Genomic DNA, 16,109 nt, shown 5'->3' on the forward strand with positions numbered 1-16,109 from the left:
CTTTGACACCAGGCCTTGGTCCTTTCCTTTGTTCATAAATAGGCAGTCTAATCGGCTCCATTCATGTAGTGTATTGTAAAAATCGTCTAAACAATGCCAAATGTAAAATTGCCAGTGTCTATTTTTTGTCTGATAATCGCTCCTGTGAAGCACCTTGGGATGTTTTACTGTGTTAAAGGTGCTATTTAAATCAAGTAGTTGTTGTTGTCACGTTTGAAATCCTAAAAAATAATAGTGAAAAATACTTCCTTGTATGTATGTGTGTGTTTATATAGAAAATATGATTAAAATGTATTATTGCTTTTGATTTTATTTATAGGGGTGTTCTTGGTCAGTTATTTTTGTTGATTTTGACGCTCATAATAGGAACAGGCAAACCTTGTGTTCACTGCTTCCACGAGAATCAAGGTCACATGTAAGTAGTTCTGGAGACAATCAGTGCATCCTTACAAAAGGAGAGGTAAATACTTACATAATTCTACATTGTTAATAATTTTGTTATTTTGAAACCTATGCTTGGAGGGCATGAAAACAAGTGTTGATTTATAATTCACTTAATACATTTCTTTAATTCCTTAGTTATTTTCTGAGATATCAGATCTCCTGGACCTGGACTTCCCAGCTTGAGCACGGGCCTTACTCAAAACAGAAACACCCCTGGTTCCCGATGGCCTCTTTGCTCCTGAGTTCAACTGATTTCCAAAAGTCAACTTCTTGTCTAAAAACCAACTGACTGACTGTGTCAGCGAGCACACAGATCAAAAAACCAGTAGACCCCCACCCCCCCTGCATCATCTATCACCATAGCAATGTGGGATGTTCCAGATAGCATTTAAACTAATTATTTCCAACTCCAAATCTTCTCTTTGATTCCTGATATCCACTTGAATAATTAATATTGCTAACAATGACAGAACAAATTCTCCTAGGCTTTCTGGTTTCAACTAAACAAGGCCACCTGCGGTTTTATTGCTCTCAGCTCTCTAACTCTGTAAGCACTCTTGGAGAGATTTTTGAACTTTAAATCTTCTCTTTGTTCTGGGAAATCATATAAATATTTTAAACCCCTGACTGAGGTAGTTGCAGACACACTGTCTCCATCAACATGTTAAGTGGGGTTCCCATTATGTAGGGTCTTTACACTTCCCAATATGACCATACTAAATAAACATGGAACATCCCTTGATTTCTAGCCACCCGAGGCTTGTTTGCCAGCTTCTCAAACCAGGTGTTTTCATTTGTCTTGCATGAAAAAAATCAATTCCCAAATTAAAAGTTACCTCTAGAAAATTAATCGTAACATGTAAATCAGCAATTTTCATTTGCAGTTAGCAATTCAGCAATATAATGGATCTATTAAAAGTTTGATTGATTACTCCTCAGCTGCATACACAAAACTCAACATTCTCACTGCCGTTGTTTCTTTGATGCTGTGCATCTGTGCTCTTTCTGATAGTGTTAGGTTTGCTGATTTCCATCTGCAAAACTGAGCAATGCTTTTTAATTATATAGAGCTGGCTTATTTTAACAGCAACATTATTATTTCTATGTGAGTTCCTGCAAGGTCTCTGGGAGCATTCATCTAAGTGCTTCGGAACCGATTTGAATAACATTTTCAGTGTTATGAAAAATGGTATAGTGCTGTGATCACTCGGGTTAGACAAGTTTGATTGACTGATAGACCCGAAGGGCTTGAATTAGGTTTTTTCAAGAGTGACATGGGTAAAACAAAATGATCTCAATAAATGATGCTATAAATTCCCTTCTTTTGGGAAAACTTTCTTTTACAAGTGCTCTACTGTTTTCTCTAAACTGTATTAGTTGTATATAGAGACTGGAGCCACAGAAAAGAAAGATAAGAGTTCAAAATGTATTTTGTTTTAATAATTATTTCATAATACATAGAGATACAGCACTGAAACAGGCCCTTCGGCCCACCGAGTCTGTTTCAACCAACAACCACTCATTTATACTAATCCTACATTAATCCCATATTCCCTACCACGTCCCCACCTTTCTCCTACCACCTACCTACACTAGGGGCAATTTACAATGGCCAATTTACCTATCAACCTGCAAGTCTTTGGCTGTGGGAGGAAACCGGAGCACCCGGCGGAAACCCACGCGGTCACAGGGAGAACTTGCAAACTCCGCACAGGCAGTACCCAGAATCGAACCCGGGTCGCTGGAGATGTGAGGTTGCGGTGCTAACCACTGCGCCACTGCGTAGGTCTGGAAAAGAGTGAGAAGACTCCAGTTCCTGTTAATTGGATTTTTATTAATGTGGCATGAGGTTCTGCATGTGTTTTTGCCAGTGCAGAGGTAAATGTGACTTGCAAGAAGATGGGGCTTACATCCACGCCCTTCAACACACATGTTCATATTAACCAGAAGGTAAAATGCATTTAAAGCAGTGAATTAATGTGGACACACACACTTCCCAATTTATCATTGATTCATTAGGGACAAAGTTCTTCCGTGGATGGAGATGAGGCTGACCTATTATTATATCCAAGTAGCCTGTCATGTTGTTGGGAACTTTGAATTGTAGACAGGGTCGAGAATATTTGCTTACTGAAGTATATGTAGATTATAATAACTGGTGCTTTAGGATAGATATTAATTACTGTTTGCATATGGGGAAATGAACAATGACTGAACTCTCACTATGCTCGTACTAATTGAAATTGGTAAGAAGCTTTGAAACCGATGTAATAAATCCACGGAGCTTTGAAAATTTGGATCGAACTTTGCAAGTTGTTGAAAATGGGAGAAGTGTCACAGAATAACTGGAATAACCGATAGAGATTAAACTGGTATTCATATTTGCATCAGAAGCAGAACCACCCTGATAAGATATAGAGGATATCATAGAATCGTAGAATGATTACAGCACAGAAAGAGGCCACTCCCCCTGTCGTGTCTGTGCCGACTCTGCAAGAGCAACCCAGCTAGTCCCGCTCTCCCACCTTTTCATCGTGGACCTGAAAATTTTTTCTCTTCGGATAACTATCCAATTCTCTTTTGAAATCCACAATTGAATCTACCACCACCACACTCTCAGGCAGTGCATTCCTAACCACTCGCTGCGTATAACAGCTTTTCCTCACATGGTTCTTTTGCCAATCAACTTAAATTGGTGTTGTCTGGTTCTTGAACCTTCTGCCAATGGGAACAGTTTCTCCCTATCTACTCTGTCCAGCCCCCTCATGATTTTGAACACCACTATCAAATCTCTCAAACCTCTCTTCGCGAAGGATAACAGCCCCAACTTCGCCAATGTAACTGAAGTCTCTTATTCCTGGAACCATTGTTGTAAACTTTTTCTGCATCCAGTCCAATGCCTTCCCATCCTTTATAAAGTGTGGTGCCTGGAATTGGACACAGTACTCCAGCTGAGGTCGAACCAGTGTTTTATAAACATTCACCGTAGCTTCCCTGCTTTTGGAGTCTGAGCCTCTCTTTATAAAGCCCAGGAGCTCGTATACCGTCTTAGCCGCTTCCTCAACCTGCCCTGCAACCTTCAATCAATGGCACACGTATACCTCCAAGCTCCTCTGCTCCAACGTGCCCTTTAGAATTGGATCCTTGATTTTATACTGCCTCTCCTCATTCTTCTTGCAAAAATGTAAAACTTCACACTTCCCTGTATTAAATTTAATCTGCCATGTGTCCTCCCATTCCATCGGCCTGTCTATGTCCTCTTGAAACCTATCACTATCCTCCTCACAGTTCACATTATTTCTACGTTTTGTGTCATCCTGTACACCCAAGTCTAGGTCATTAATATAGATCAAGAAAAGCGGTGGTCCTAATACCAATCCCTGGGAAACCCCACCAGCCAACGGCATATCCATGCTACCACTGTCCCTTTTATTCCATGGGCTTCAACTTTTCTGACAAGCCTGGTATGTGGCACTTTATCAAATGCCTTTTTGAAGTCCATGTGCACCACATCAACTGTCATCAACCTTCTCTGTTACCTCATTGAAAAACTCAAATGAGTTAAACCCAATTTGCCATTAACCAATCTGTGCTGCCTTTCCTTAATGAATCCACATTTGTGCAAGTGTCTGTTAATTTTGTCCCAGATTATTGTTTCTAATAGCTTTGCCACCACTGAGGTTAAACTGACTGGCTTGTAGTTGCTGGGCTTATTTTGAACAAGTGTGTATCTGTTGCCACCTCTGTAACTAAGGAGGATTATAAGATTATGGCCAGTGCCTCTGCAATTTCCACCCTTCCTTCCCTCAGTATTCTCATGCATTTGATCCGGTCCTGGTGACTTATGAACTTTTAAGTACAGACAGCGTTTCTCACACCTCCTCATTATCAATTTTTAGCTTATCCAGTATCTCAACTACCTCATCTTTCGCTACAACTTTGGCGGTATCTTCTTCCTTGGTAAAGACAAATGCAAAGTAATCATTTAGTACTTTAGCCATGTACTCTGCCTGAATGTGTAAATCCCTTTTTTGGTCCCTAATTATCCCTACTCCTCTTGCCACTTTTTTATTATTTATATGCTTATAGAAGACTTCTGGATTCTCTTTTATTTTGGCTGCCAGTCTCTTCTCATATCCTCTGTTTGCTGTTCTTATTTCTTTTTTCCCTTCCCTCTCTGAACTTTCTATATTCAGCCTGGTTCTTTATTGTATTATCAACCTGATATCTATCATGTGCACCCTTTTTCTACTTCAATTTATTCTCTTTTTTTCATCATCCAGGGAGCTCTGGCTTTGTTTACCCGACCTTTTCCCTTCGTAGGAATGTACTTCGACTGAACCCAAACTATTGCCTCTTTAAAGGCAGCCCATTGTTTCATTATAGTTTTGCCTGCCAGTCTTTGATTCCAGTTTACCCTGGCCAGATCCATTCTTATCCCATTGAAATTGGCCCTCCACTAATTAATTATTTTTACTCTGGATTGCTCCTTGGCTTTTCCATTGCTATTCAAAATCTTATGATACTGTAATCACTGTCCCCTAAATAGTCCCCTACTGACATTTGATCTACTTGTCCCACTTCATTCCCCAGAACCAGGTCCACCAATGCCCCCTTCCTTGTTGGACTGGAAGCATACTGATGCAGTAAATTCTTCTGAACACACTTTAGAAACTCTTCACCATCTCTGTCCTTTTCACCTTTACTATCCCAGTCTATATTAGGATAATTAAAGTTTCCCCCATAGCTATACCCTATATTTTTTGCACCTCTGTAATTTCCTTGCAAATTTGTTCCTCCATATCTCTTTAACTCGCTGGTTGCCTATAGAATACATCCAATAGTTTAATGGTACCACCTATTGTTTCTTAGCTGCAACCAAAAAGATTCTGAACTTGACCCCTCTATGACATTCTCTCTCTCCAGCATGGTAATATTCTCCTTAATCAATACTGCGACGACTCCTCCTTTGTTTCATTCCCTATCTTTCCTGAACACCTTGTGTCCATGAATATTTGGTACCCAGTCCTGCCCTTTTTTTGAACCAGGTAGCTGTTATCACCACAACATCATACTCCCATTTGGCTACCTATGCCTCCACCTCGCCAACCTTATTTACCCGCTTCATTTTCAAATTTTTTTAAATTATTTGTTCATGGGATTCGGGCGTCACTGGCTAGGCCAGCATTTTAGCCCATCCCTAATTGCCCTTGAGAAGGTGGTGTTGGACAAAGTACCATATAAAAGGCTGGTTAACAAAATTGAGGCTCATGAAATAAAAGGGTCTGTGTCAGCTTGGATAAAAAATTAGCTTAAACACAGAAATCAGTGAGTTGTGGTAAATGGTTGTTTTTCAGAGTGGAGGGTGGTAGATAGTGATGTTCGCCAAGGTTCAGTACTAGGACTACTTTTTTTTGCTATATATAAATGACTTGGATATTGGAATACAGAGTAAAATTTCAAAATTTGCTGATGATACCAAACTTGGAGGTGTGTTAGACAGTGAGGATAATACCAATCAACTGCAACAGGACATAGATAGATCGGCTAGCAGAATGGGCAGACATGTTGGCAGATGGAATTTAATGCAGAGAAGTGTGAGGTGCTGCATTTTGGCAGAAGGGGTAGGGAGAGGCAGTATAGACTTAATGGCGCAGTTCTAAAGACTGTGCAGGAACAGAGGGACTTGGAGGTTCATGTGCATAGATTTTTGATGGTGGCAGGATATATTGAGAGAGTAATTAGCAAAGCATAGAGGATCTTGGGTTTTATAAATAGAGGTATTGAGTACAAAAGCATGGAAGTTCTGCTGTACCTTTATAAAGCTCTAGCTAGGGCACAACTAGAGTACTGTGTCCAGTTCTAGTCACCTCACCTTAGGAAGGATGTGAGAGCCCTTGAGAGGGTGCAAAAGAGAATTGCGTGATGAGAGATTTTAGTTACAAGGTTAGGTTGGAGAAGCTGTGGTTATTCTCATTGGATCAAAGGAGATTGAGGGGAGATTTGATAGTGTTTTACTAGATTATGACAAGTTTAGATAAGGTAGACAAAGAAAAATTGTTCCCATTAACTCATGGTACAAGGACTAGGGGAGACAAATTTAAGGTTTTGGGCAAGATGCAGGAGGCATGTGAGGAGGAACCTTTTTATGCAGCGAGTGGTAATGACCAGGAACTCGCTGCCTTTGAGGTTTGTGGAAGCTGAGACGATGAATGATTTCAAAAGGAAATTGGATGAACACTTGAGGGAAATAAACTTGCAGGGCTGTGTGGATAGAACGGCGGAATGGGTCTGATTGGATTGCTCCAGTGTGTCCCCTCTGTGCCGTTATGAGTCTATGACCACACTCCGTGCATGCACATACATACACTGTAACTCTAATTTAGACCTTATTGGATTCCCTCTTATTCTGACCCCACCCAATATCTTACTCTTTCTTATTCTGCTGCTCAAGTTCCGAAACCCAGGGTTCAAGCTTCTTCAGCTGAGGACACATTCTACATATGTAGTTGTCCATGACACAAGAAGTGTCCTGGTGTTCCCACATGGAACAGGATTTGCTCTCCATGGGAACAAGATGCCCTGTCATGCCTCTATTTATTAGATTATTAACTGATTTAACAGAAATAAACTTAAGATTTAAATAAGTAAAGACTCACCAGCTACTCACCATTCAGCTGATTCCTTTGTGCTGACGTCACTTTATTTTATAGGGAGTTAATTTAAATGTTTTACTTAGCTCTTATCTATATTCCTCAGATTTTAATATACTGAAAAATTCAGAACCCTTTAGATTTGCTATCCCTTTCTAGTTCATTTTATTTCTAGATTTGATTAATGAATTGAACACTGATTGTAATTATATGATAAATTTTCAAATTAGCTTTAGTTTTATGATAATTAATTGATCTAGTCTTGCTTTATAGTTGATTAATTTAATTAAATTATTGTAAAAATTAAAAGTTTACCCCACATGATTCCTTGCCCTATGATGTCGCTCCCTGGTGTATCCCCGCTTCTCATCAAACTATATTCTTAGGAACTGAATTACCATCATTGCAGCTGGAGTTTCTCAGGGCAGTGACCTTGGCCCAAGCATCTTAAACTACTTCATCAATGACCTTTCCTCTATCATAAGGTCAAAAGTGGGAATGTTTCCTGATGATTGCACAGTGTTCAGTTCATTTTTTTTCTTTGTGTCACTGGATAGGCCAGCATTTATTGCCCATCCTTAATTACCCTTGAGAAAGTGGTGGTGAGCTGCCTTCTTGAACCGCTGCAGTCCTTGGGGTGTAGGTGTACTGTAATAGGGCTGTTAGGAAGGGAATTCCAGGATTTAGATTCAGCAACAGTGAAGGAATAGCGATGTAGTTCCAAGTCAGGATGCTGTGTGACTTGGAGGAGAACTTACAGGTGGTGGTGTTCCATGCATTTGCTGCCTTTGTTCTTCTAGGTGGTAAAGGTTGCGGGTTTGGAAGGTGCTGTTGAAAGATCCTTGGTGAGTTGCTGCAGTGCATCTTGTAGATGGTACACACTGTTATCACTGTGCATTCGTGGTGGAGGGTGTGAATGTTGAAGGTGGCGGATGGGGTGCCAATCAAGCGGGCTGCTTTGTCCTGGATGGTCTTGAGCTTCTTGAGTGTTGTTGGAACTGACCCATCCAGGCAAGTGGAGAGACTTCCATCACGCTCCCGACTTGTGCCTTGTAGATGGTGGACAGGCATTGGGGAGTCAGGAGGTAAATTACTCTCTGCAGAATTCCCAGCCTCTGACCTTTTGTAGCCACAGTATTTATGTGCCTGGTCCAGTTCAATTTCTGGTCAATGGTAACACCCAGGATGTTGATAGTGGGGGATTCAGCAATGGTAGTGCCATTCAACATCAAGGGGAGATGGTTAGATTCTCTCTTGTTTGAGATGGTCATTGCCTGGCACTTGTGTGGCAAGAATGTTACTTGCCACTTATCAGCCCAAGCCTGGATATTGCCAGGTCTTGCTGCATCTGGACACGGGCTGCTTCAGTATCTGAGGAGTCACGATTGGTGCTGAATATTGTGCAATCAGCAGCGAACGTCGTGACTTCTGACCTTATGATGGAGGGAAGGTCATTGATGAAGCAGCTGAAGATGGTTGAGCCTAGGACACTCCCCTGAGGAACTCCTGCAGTGATGACCTGGGACTGAGATGACTGGCCTCCAACAACTACAATCATCTTCATTTGTGCTGGGTATGGCTGATTCCCATTGACTCCAGTTTATCTACGGCTCCTTGATGCCGTACCCGGTCAAATGCTGCTTTGATGGTACATGGATATAGGATCCTGATAGGTAACTGTGGAATTGTTTTTATTCATCCTCTAAACCCCTGCACTGTGTCCCTAACCCCTTCCCCAACGTTTGAAAGCAATGGATGATGCTGGGGTGCATTTCTACAGGAAGCAACACCTCACATCACCCCAGCTGACCCCATAGAGTTTAACCAGCTTGGCACAGACCAGAGATTGAATTTGGGACCTTCAAGGTCTTGTGTGGCTAGGTATGGTTACTCAAAATGCAATACCCTCTGGTAACTGAGATCAAAAAATTATCTGTACCTGGAATAATTTATTTTCTGGAATTCAGCCAAACAAATTAGTAATTCTGTAGTACATAAAACCATATAACCATAGGCACTTCATTGAATACTGTTGATAACCCTGTCACCTGTGTGTAAGATGAGATAGAGGTTTATGTCCCCTTCTAAGGCAGGAACAGACTTGGCAGCAAAGCTTTGTTGTGAACTGATTTCATTAAGGAAAGTTTATTAAGTTTTCAGATAAACTATAGTCACAAACTCAGGCAGTGATTAACAGTCTAACACAGATACTACCCGAACTAGAAACTGGAGGGCTGGAGTGCATGACTGGTTTTCGTTGCAACTTTTGGTCTTCAAGCTTTCTCTCTCTCTGTCTCTCTCGTAGTTCCTCTTATTGTTCAAAAAGTTCCCTCAGCCATACAGAGATGCAGACAAGGCATCTTTTATCATGCTGCTTTCTAATTAACTCTCCCTTTCCCCAACTAGTTATTAGCCTTGTATTAAAGGATGCCTTTCTTAACCAACCAAGGATCATTTTGTGGTTGTTGCTAACTCTTCTGATTTACGTAGGTAATGCCTTTGTTTTTACATTCCATGGCTTCTTATCTCATTGAGAGACAAATCTACATTTTGTTCTGACAGAAGCTGTTTTCACTGTCTGCTCTCAAGGTCTTTATTGCTGCAAGTAAGCATTTTAAAACTTGACATAATCTCTCAGAATCCCTCTACCTTGACATCTTGCCTATATTATGCCCTTTCCTAAGTTTTCCTACTTTACCATACTGCAAAGAAGGGTTCTATTAAAGCTAAATGTTAGTTAATGATAATAAGTCAGTTGTTAGTTTATAATAGCTAGAGTTCAACCATTTGTATTCTGGTTAGTAACTTTTTAGTAACCTAATAATCTTACAATACCCCCAGCTGAGGGGAAGATATCCTTATCGGACCATCATTAATTATTTTACAATTTTCGAGAAACGCCATGAGCTCTAAGCTTCATGTCTTATAACACATTTGTTGAAAAAGGCGCCTCAAATGGCAAAGCATGAAGAGTCTTACAACTAATACTAAGGCTTGGATTAGTATCATAAACACGGACAGAGGTCCGGAGCCATGGCTGTTGGCCTACATTATATACAGTCTCCCATCATTGGTGTTCGCCTAGCTGTTGTATTTCCTGCATTCTATGACCATTGTTCTGTATAATCTTTACGAAGTGTTTCTGTGAGGTGGTTGTCCTCTGTTCCAGGCTGTACCGAAAGCCAACCGTTCCCCTTCCTCGATTCTAACCGGCCTAATTGTTGTGGCAACATTCATGGCCCGATCACACTGGTCACAAGAAGTGTCATATTAGATTCTTTACAGTAAGGTTCTCTACATTCTGCCCAAGTTGAATGATCACAATCATTTCTTCATGCATGGACTGAAAAGATTCTCCAGCTCTCTCTTTACCTGTATCCGTCTTGTGGATAGTTCTTGCTAAGTATTATTTTCCCAGCCTTTCAACTGTCTCTCTGAACTTTAATTCTACTCCCTCTGACCTTTAATTCTACTCCCTCTGACTAATACCAGTGTGTTCAATTTATCCTGATTTTAATGAAGCCATTTTCTCAATGGAATATGTGTTAAAAAGTCTCACTCTACTGGCCACATTAACCATTTCATGTCATTTTGTAGTCAAGCTGAGTATGTCTGAGACCTGTTCTTTAGTGCTTTTCACCATGCATTTTGCATGTCAGTTGCTTCACGTAACAAATCACATCTGTGCACGTAAACTGGTATCCCAATATCATGCCACATGTTCCATCTGATAAAAGCCATTTCTGGACTTCAGTTGATCTTATCAGAAGATCAGCAGGAGGGATGTCTGTCTCGAGATCTTTGCCAATCTCCCCCTTCATGGTCCCAATGCCTTGGGTAGTGGTCAGATTATCAAATGTAGTTCTCTATTAAAAAATAACCTCATTGGCAATGATACAAATATTTCCAAGAGAAAGCTATCAAATTACCAGTCTTATCTATACTTTCCTAACTTACACCGGAAAGTTCTGTACTCCTTGGAAATTCTACACTCTATTAATTTAACTGTTTGATATCTAATGTCACCATTGTTTGTCCCCAAAATTCCTTTATTAGCTCTTGCATCAGCCAGATCTAACGTCCAATTCCCCATGAATTATAATTCTATTTCATTTTTGAGCCCTGGAGAAATTTTACTGTCCGGCATTCTCATAATATCTTTAAAACAGAAATCAAACATTCCCATTTGATTCCAGGCATTACCATATTTTGTTTGTTGGTTCTTTATCTGAGATGGCATTTTAGTTTCTTAAAAGTAATTTGCTAAATTACACTGGACTGCTGGCATCTCAAATTATTCTGAATTCAAATAACAGTGTTGCTGGGGTGACAGGTTTTGTTAATGTTCAAATTATTTCTCGCCAAAAGAAACATTGGGCTGGATTTTAAGAGTGGGCGGTGAGCTCAAAAAAAAGGGGCGCATGCCAAAGAGCTGCTGTAATCTCCGGAGAAGTGGCTCATTTAAATAGCTGGGGCAGCCCGCCCTCCCCAATCACGTGGAGGCGATGGCTGTCTGTTGCTGGCAATGACACAGCTGCCTGTGCGCAGGTGCTCGCACCATTTTTAAAGGGCAGCCAGCCCTGCTGGCATATTTAAAATTTTAAAGATACATCCTTTGAAATCTGCCCTGCCCCACTGCCTGCACAAAGTTTAAAGTTCACCCCTTTCCACCATCCCCAACACCCATTATGTTTGTTTTATTTGATTCCATTCCCCCACCCACCCTCCCAGCAATGAAAATCTTACCTCCTGCCCCCCTCCCGACCAGTGTCATGCTGGATTTCCCCAGATGGAGAATTGAAGGTGCAGGAATGCCGGCCGCTGCACTGAGGATCTTGGTGGGCCCCGAAGATTAAAGGTAAGTTTATTTAAATTTATTCATCCCGTTCATTTAAATATTGTAATTCAGTTCCTGTCACCCATGGGGGCCGCCATGGATCCGCGCCACCGCTGGAAGGATTGTGCCAGTCCCTCCGTCTCCGTGGCGGGCCACTGCCGGAACAATCTTCGCCATCCCCCCACCCCCAGAGCACAGACCCTGACAGCGTCGGCCTGATAAAATCCAGCCCGTTATTTCTTGATATTCTAGAAACCACCAAGACTGGTTTTTTTTAAATTTGATTGTCCTTGAACTTCAAATAAATCCCCTTTGAGTGCTTGAAATAACCACCCATATCAGTTTAATTTTATCGATTCTAATTTGTTATGCTCAAGCTTGGTAGTTTAAAAATGTGCTTTTACGACAGAAACAGAAATGCTTGAAATCAGTCTAGAGGTAACTTCCATATCTCCCGTTCTCATGCACTTTATCACGGAAGATACCAAATAACAAAAGTCTTTGAAAAGCCAAAGCCTTGATTCCAAATCATGACTATGCTATGGCATTTGGTGTCTGCAGATGAGTTCTTAAATTCTTAAAGCTGCTAGATCTCTTGCGGCACCATTGTCACCTGTTTTTAAAAAAACCACAAAGAATCCATTGTGGCTCTGCCCCAGAACCCAAGGGTTAATTTGTCCAATTATATCTGTCAATTTAGAAATTTAAAATTTAATAATGTCCAATATATAAATTTACACTCAGCAGTACAAAAGTTGTGTGGCAAATTAAATGAAAATAAAAAAACAGCTGTCAACACAAAAGATTCACTTCTCTGCTCATTTTCAACGGGGTGAATCAAAACATTATCACTTTAGATAACCGATCAAAAAAGACCAAACTCCATTTTAAAGTGTGTTTTTTTTCCCCAATTCATTTGGTATCTTTAGGGATTGAAAATGACAAAAATCATTAGTAACATTATCAACTTCAAAGGAAAACATCTCCATCAGGGATGAGAGCATTTTAGATTAAACACCAATTGTTTACAAAGTTTTTAACATCTATTTGTAAGAGGTTTTTAACCCAAGGATTTTTTTTTTTGATAAAACCAGGATGATTCAAATTCCAATTCACAACAATAAACATTTAAAATTCAAAACTGTCAGTGTTGTAAGAGCGAACCTTATATCCTGAATTAAAGACTACCTTATAGCTTAACATAATAACTTGGAAGCTCATTGTAGCCACAAATGAAATTCCAGTTTTCCCAACTTAACAGGTTAGTTAACCTTAATAATTTAAACTTAATTCAGACCAATACTTATTAACTACACACATAACAGAATAGCATATGCTTTTTTAAAGAAAAGATAATTTACGTTTTTTTTCTTGTTCTTTCTTCAGGTGCCCTTTTCAAATGACGATCATGAAACTATAGACAAGGAGCAAAACTAAAGAAAAATTTATTTAACATTCTTACAAGAAAAGACTTAACACCAGCCTCTTTAACAAATTGTAAACAGGCAGAATTTTCCACATTTCTTTCTTATTTATCCTTTTCCTCCCTGAAACCAATTTCCAATTCCTGATGTTTGCTACTTAAAAACAGTCAATAAGACATGTCTTTAGTTTAAACTGCAAAAAAAGCAATACCAGTTTTTAAACTCTGAGCCAATTAAAGCCAAGTATTTTAACATTTCAAATTGGATTCTGCTAGAAATCTTCAAGGCATCAAGGCTGAAGCTGATCTCTTACAAAACAAACTGGCCATTGCTTTTTCACAGTTGCAAAACCAACCTATTAAATAAAATAAAGCACTACACCAGCATCTTTAATTTAAAATGTAATTCTGTTTTTATATCCCCTTTCTGAGTGCACAATCCTAAATTGAAATGACACACTTAATGGTAATTTAAACTTTCTTCATTCGAAATGGCTTAGACACATTGAATCCTTTAATGAGTTATGAATTCAAAGTGCCAAACATCTGTTATATTCCTAGTCCTGAGCCCAAGGAACACACAGGTTCAACTAGTTTACAACCAAAACATGACTCAAGATTCCCACAAAAATATGTACATGTATAAATAGAACAAGTAACAGATTCATGCTTTGAACATTAAAACCAGTCTACAAAGGGTTAATGATTGTTCGCTCTGCAGAACACAAGCTTCACAGATGAGGACATTCAATTGTGGAAGCTTCCAACATTCATTCACTAAAATTTTCTGATTTAATTTCTCTCGGCATGGAAGCTGACAGCATTTGCTATTAGTCTAAGTAATGATTTCAACTCTTAAGTTGACCCTCATTCCTCAGTCTGATATCTCTCACTTTCCCACTCCAGTTCCCATCAATTTACGTTTCCACCATCATCCTCGTAGGAGTTACTGCAGACACAGTTGCCCGTTATCTCCCAAATCTTTCCCACAGTTCCAAATCTTTTTTTAAACACTCATTCTCCTCCTCCTATTGTTTCAACTGACTTTTAGCTTCATGACTGTCAATCACAGCTGCACCAGCGTTCAGGTTAGGGACATGCTACTGTTGTAACAGAGCGGTTTTGCGCTTGTGGCACGCTCCACATCTCGTACCCGCTGGTACAGTTGCTCAACCTCTTTATCTTCCTGAGTAGCAGCCTGTTGGATCCGCGGAGTGCTGTAAGGCAGAAGGTTTTTTGCCTTCCTTAACTTCTTATGGGCTATCTTATATTGAATGAACTCTATAACTTTCTTGTATTTCGCCTCGAAGACCCGTGTAACATTTTTAGATGACATGACTATCTATTCTCTTTATATATTCTCGCATCAGTGCGTTTGATCATTGGTGGGTCTGTTAAGATCTCCACACTCTCCAAAGGCTTTTCCTTCCCAAGACGCGTGTTGGCCAGACTCTCAAACTCAATCCTTCCCTTCTCTCAAAAAGCGTTCACAATGTGCCAAGCAGGGGTCAGCAACATATCCATACACAGGCATCAGTGTCCGTGATTAAAAAAATTTTTAAGGTCCATGACTGGTAATTTCAGGGATGAGAAATTTCCCATTGGCAGCTTCTTTCCGACCAGACAGGCTTTTAAAAAAAAAAATGCAAGTCTCAGTTTCACAGCTGACAGATGCTGAGAGCAGGCACGGTGGTTTTGGACAGATTGGTTTTCCGGAAGGCTTTTTTAAAAAAAAGGAACCCACCTGAAAATGTGCAAATTTTGGAAACTGCTGTTCTCGCTCTCAGCAGCGGTCAGAGGAAGGGTGGACCACAGAGAGAGAGAAGGGGGTTGAGAGAGAGGGGGGTTGAGAGAAAGACGGAGGACAGAGGGGGGGCGACAGAGAGGGGGGGGACAGAGAGAGAGAGGGGGGGCAGACAAAAAGGGGTTGACAGACAGAAAGGGGGAGATAGAATGAGGGGGGACCAGACAGAGAGAGAGAGAGGGGGGACAGACAGAGTGAGGGGGGTTCAGAGAGGGGAATGAACAATACAGAGGTGGGGGAAATGACACAGAGAGGGGGGGACAACACGGTGGGGGGAACACAGAGAAGGGGGACACAGAGAGGGAGGGGAGAGAGACTGACAGAGAGAGAGAGAAAGGAAAGAGCGAGAGCAATCAAGATCACTGCTGACAGATGGACATCTATCTGGAATACTCCACATCTCTACAAGAAGTGTGCAGGTAGACCTGCAAGCAAAGAAAATGCCAGGTATCTCACTAAATAAGTGTCCAACATAGTGACGAGAAAGCGAGTCAATAAATTGGGCTTCTTATTTAAAGCATCTTCACAAAAATACACATTTGTTGTTGATTAATGGCAAGATAAATTTTTAATGTCTTTATCTTTTCAAAATTGTCTCACCTGCCCCCTATGTAAGACAAAAATTGTAATGTGGCTTCCCTATGTGAAAAGTTTGGGCACCCCTGCTCCAAGTCTTTAACCTTGTGTTTTAAAATACCTAGAAGCGAGGTTATTTTAAAACACAAGTTTAAAGGCTTGTGTTACGTGCTGCTCTCCATTGATGTTTGTATGCTTAGCTACTTTATTTGGGAGAAATGTGTTTTAAATCGGACTATATGTTGATGGCAGTAGATTGGCTATACAATTTATATACAGATTAATTGCCCCCATTTCTGTGACTGAGTCAATAATTTTGTCAAATGTCCACGATGCAATATGGTGGTGCCTATCCTTGGCGCCAAGTCCTGC

At 40.4% G+C, this 16,109-nt stretch overlaps 1 protein-coding gene across 6 annotated transcripts in view; it reads left to right on the forward strand.

Moving 5' to 3' along the window:
• Nucleotides 1-16,109, forward strand: part of phkb (phosphorylase kinase, beta) — a 368,089-nt gene that overhangs the window by 153,919 nt on the left and 198,061 nt on the right. For all 6 annotated transcript variants that reach the window (XM_068049379.1, XM_068049377.1, XM_068049380.1 and 3 more), the window contains one exon: nucleotides 320-415. In XM_068049379.1, the coding sequence (XP_067905480.1) occupies nucleotides 320-415 (96 nt within the window). The remainder of the gene's footprint in view (nucleotides 1-319; nucleotides 416-16,109) is intronic.

The sequence above is a fragment of the Heterodontus francisci genome, chromosome 17 (genome assembly GCF_036365525.1).
Source record: "Heterodontus francisci isolate sHetFra1 chromosome 17, sHetFra1.hap1, whole genome shotgun sequence".
Lineage (NCBI taxonomy): Eukaryota > Metazoa > Chordata > Chondrichthyes > Heterodontiformes > Heterodontidae > Heterodontus > Heterodontus francisci.